The sequence below is a fragment of the Saccostrea cucullata genome, unplaced genomic scaffold (assembly GCF_032062105.1).
Source record: "Saccostrea cucullata isolate Sc308-1 unplaced genomic scaffold, CSIRO_AGI_Scuc_v1 ctg10014, whole genome shotgun sequence".
Taxonomy (NCBI): Eukaryota; Metazoa; Mollusca; class Bivalvia; order Ostreida; family Ostreidae; genus Saccostrea; species Saccostrea cuccullata.
The window spans coordinates 486-4330 of record NW_026924420.1 but is presented as its reverse complement, the minus strand read 5'-3'; the positions used below and the strand labels follow the sequence as shown (position 1 = coordinate 4330).

Sequence of the window (3845 nt, the reverse complement as noted above, 5' to 3'; positions counted from 1 at the left end):
CTACAGAGCTTCTTATACGGCAGCAGCGGCAGGCTCGGACGCCTAGCTTACCTCTGGTTATCTTCTACTGCTGCATCTCAGCCATTTACATATCAGCAGCAGCCCTTTCGTAGCAAATCGGCAACGCGTTAACCACAGCCCAGCGACGTTTGCTTCAAAAATAATTTATATTACGTTGAAATTTTATTTTAATATAAATGAGATAAAGAAATTATTTTTTAAAAAACCGTTTTAAGTCTAGATTAAATCTACAAAATACACCCTGCATCTATTAAAAGATATTTATATATTCTTGATAGAAATGGAAAAGAATTGACTAGATATTCGGAAACACAGGCACCAAACTCCCTAGAATTTTTGACCCCCTAGTCTTTATGATATACTAGGGGGTCAAAAATTCAAGCAAGTTTGGTGCCTGTGTTCGGAAAAGATAATGATGAAATTTGTACCTTTCCCGATCCAAATAAATATGATCCCGATCGGAAAATATTCATATGGAAATATATCAGAAATTTTTTTTTAAAATATTGGATTTCTATTCTTGTCTGTTCACAAGAATTCGATTTATAACCAATAAAGCTTTTGCACGTCATTATTGAGAATGCATGTGCTATAATGCAAGTGCTGTACATATACGTATTTCAACATGGACTGTGTATCATTGTAATACTGTATGTCCAAACTACAATATTAAACTATTGAGATTTATTGGGGTATAATTGAGAGAGTTGGTTGCTTGGTTTATGACACTGTCATTTTTCATTGTTTTATTTATTGTATTGTTCATATTTCATGCTGTATCTTCTCTTTAATGTTGATTAATAAACGATCGAATTGAATTGAAATGCAATACATGTATTATCAATAGGGCATCAGCTTGAATGTCAATAAGCCTAATTCAGAGATTGTTTAATTGATTGAAATTATAAATCTTAATACAATTGATAAAATTTTCACAAATCTCTTATTCATATTTCGATGATTATGATATGATTTCGAAATTGTTAAATATTTCACAGAAATACGCTGTGGGGTTGAGGGCTCCGATCCGTCACTTTCTCTGCGTAAAGTTTTTTAATTAGAGGAAAAATAATTTCTTCAGATACTGGTTGCCTCTTCCCCCCCCACCTTTCAAAACTGTTACTACGAGCTTGTTCAAATCACTTGCCAACAGCTTTTGCATATATGGCTTTTACTCAAATAAAAATTACTTTTTAATTCCAATTTTTCGCTGATCATACTAAAATACTGGGGCTAATTGTAACAGGGACCCTTACATATGTTGCACAAACGCTCCACAACTCACTTTTGGTGCAATATTCCATGTAAGCTTCATAAAAGAAGACAAACTCTATGCATTTTAGTCTTTTACAACGTTTTCCCAGAAGTATATCAAGTATATTTAAATTTATTTTAGCATTGCACGCGTGTGCATATGAATGCATGTGCGTAGTGATCATCTTGTCTACACTATCAATATAATTTGATATACTGAATATGAAGGATTTAATCCAAAAGTGTAAAAAAAAATGCGCTCATTTAAGTGTATTTTTAATTTTACTCATGCACGTGCATGTATGTGCATGATGACCATACCGTCTTGTAGAAGTCCATTATATCAATCTATGTTTTAAATCCCATCCTGTTTGATTCAAAAGTAAGGGAGTTATAGCCATTTGAAATTTAAACCAAGCAGACTGCAGCACACGTGCTTGCGAGTGTTTAAATGATAATTGTTTTATATCACAATGTAGGTTATCCTAATGCATGACAATGTTTTAAATTTCAGAGCAATTCATAAAAAAAACAGAAAAAATATTGAGATTTTTGTTTTTGTGTCAGCCAATCTGAGCGAAGCGCACGTGCATGCGCGTGAGTTCGTGCTAATTTGACAGTGTCATATTATCAACAGTGTTAATATATCCTTATATAATAAGTTTCAAAAGCATTTCATCAAAAGATGTAATACTTATAGCTATATTAAGTATATCAGTCATTTCACTCAATTCATGCGCACACTAGTAGAAAATGGAATGCACAAATTCACAACCGCACACATTTTGATGCTTGATCGATGTAGGAGTTTAAAATTTCGGTTTTTTAAACATTATTTCTTAAAGGTCTATCAAGGCCTTTTTATGAAAAATCAGACAATATATACAGGGCTATGGATAATGGATTTAAATCCAAGACGTGTAACACATACATTTCTTCATTTAATGATTAAAACAATATGCTCTTTGCATTCAAATAGAAACACGCCTTTCCAGAACATATTGCTTTTAAGCTAATTAAAATTAAATATTTGATGCAATCCAACTAGATACCTATAAATTAATGATGGACCAAAAATCTATTTTTTTTATAAAATTGTTTTCATTAAGTAATAAATTTGTTTTAGAATGTAATGGATAGAACTTACGTAAGATGGCCACAAGCACAATAAAGCACAAGAAGTCATCTTATGTCACCTGTGTGACAGAAGACCTACCGTCTTCCACTGTAACCCCTGCCAAGTCAACTTGTGTGAAGAATGCGTCGGAAAACACTATAGGAAGGCAACAACCCCTATGCATGAGATCGTCAAATACCTAGATAGAAAATCACCCAATTCATTTCCCAAACTGCAAAACCCATCATGGTCAAATTTGTACTATTAAATGTCAGAAATGTGATTTAGAAGTTTGCCTAAAGTGTCTTATCAGAACCCATAATGGCCATAGAATTATTGAAATTAAGAACATTGTTGATGAAAAGAAAAAAAAACTTTTAGAAAAAGATACAGCTTTTCTTAAAGAAAATCACATTCCGAAATTCGAAAAAGCAAATTCCAAAGTAGACTTCAAATTAGCGGAATTTAATGCCAGATGTGACGAATTAGAACAATCAGTCACAGAGCATGGGGAAAAGTGGCACCAATTCATCGAAAAAATTGTGGAGAAAAATAATGAAGATATTGCCAAAATGAGAGAAAATGGCATCAGAAGATTAAAGGAATACCAAAGGGAAATTAGAAAATTACTTGCAAGTATACACGAAATTATTCTGCAAAACAACATGATTGCTGAATCTATGAACGTAAGAGATATAACAGAATATGAAAGCAACATTCAGAAGTATTTAAGGATATCCTTAGATATAGAACTGGAATTACCAACTTTCGTTTCCAAGGACATAGATGAAAGTAAAATGTACAAAAAATTTGGAAAATTAAAAGAACTTAAAATTCAAGGAGATCCGATTCACACGTCAGAATCAGCTAATGATCTCCTAGATAATCCCTATCAAATTGCAACCTTCTCAACAGGAATCACAGAATTGATGAGGATAGCATGTCAAGATACAGACAATGCATGGGTAACTAAGAAGAACAAACCTACCATCACTCGTGTCAACATACAGGGCTTTGTGAAAGAGACCGTAACCGCTACTTTTTGGGATCATCCAACTGACAATTCAATCTCGAAAGAGGAACATCTGCTGTACAGTGATAAACTTAACAGAGTAGTTAAGGATAATCAAAAGACAAAACCGAGGACCACAGCACCACAGGGATGGGTTCCACTTGGACACAATCAGGTGATTTGCTAGTAAGTATGCGTACACATGATGAAAAACACTGTAAAATTGTCCGTTACGAAGGTCAAACAATACAGCAGGAGATAGAGAAGGACGACGAAGGTAAACCGCTATATAAGGATGGAAAAATATGCTCTTTGTGACTGAAAACAAGAACGGGGATATATGTGCCTCTGATTGCAATGCTGGGGTAGTCGTTGTTGTGAACAAGGCAGGAAATCTACGATTCCGATTTAAAGGACAACACACGATGAGGAAGCAGTTTG

General features: G+C 33.9%; 1 protein-coding gene across 1 annotated transcript; it reads left to right on the top strand.

The window, feature by feature from the left end:
• Positions 1-2427: 2427 nt before the first annotated feature.
• On the top strand, positions 2428-3591 carry LOC134266390 (uncharacterized). Its single transcript, XM_062748638.1, has 2 exons — positions 2428-2502; positions 2758-3591. The coding sequence occupies exons 1-2, from the start codon at positions 2428-2430 to the stop codon at positions 3589-3591; spliced, it is 909 nt and encodes a 302-aa protein (XP_062604622.1).
• The last annotated feature ends 254 nt before the right edge of the window (positions 3592-3845 follow it).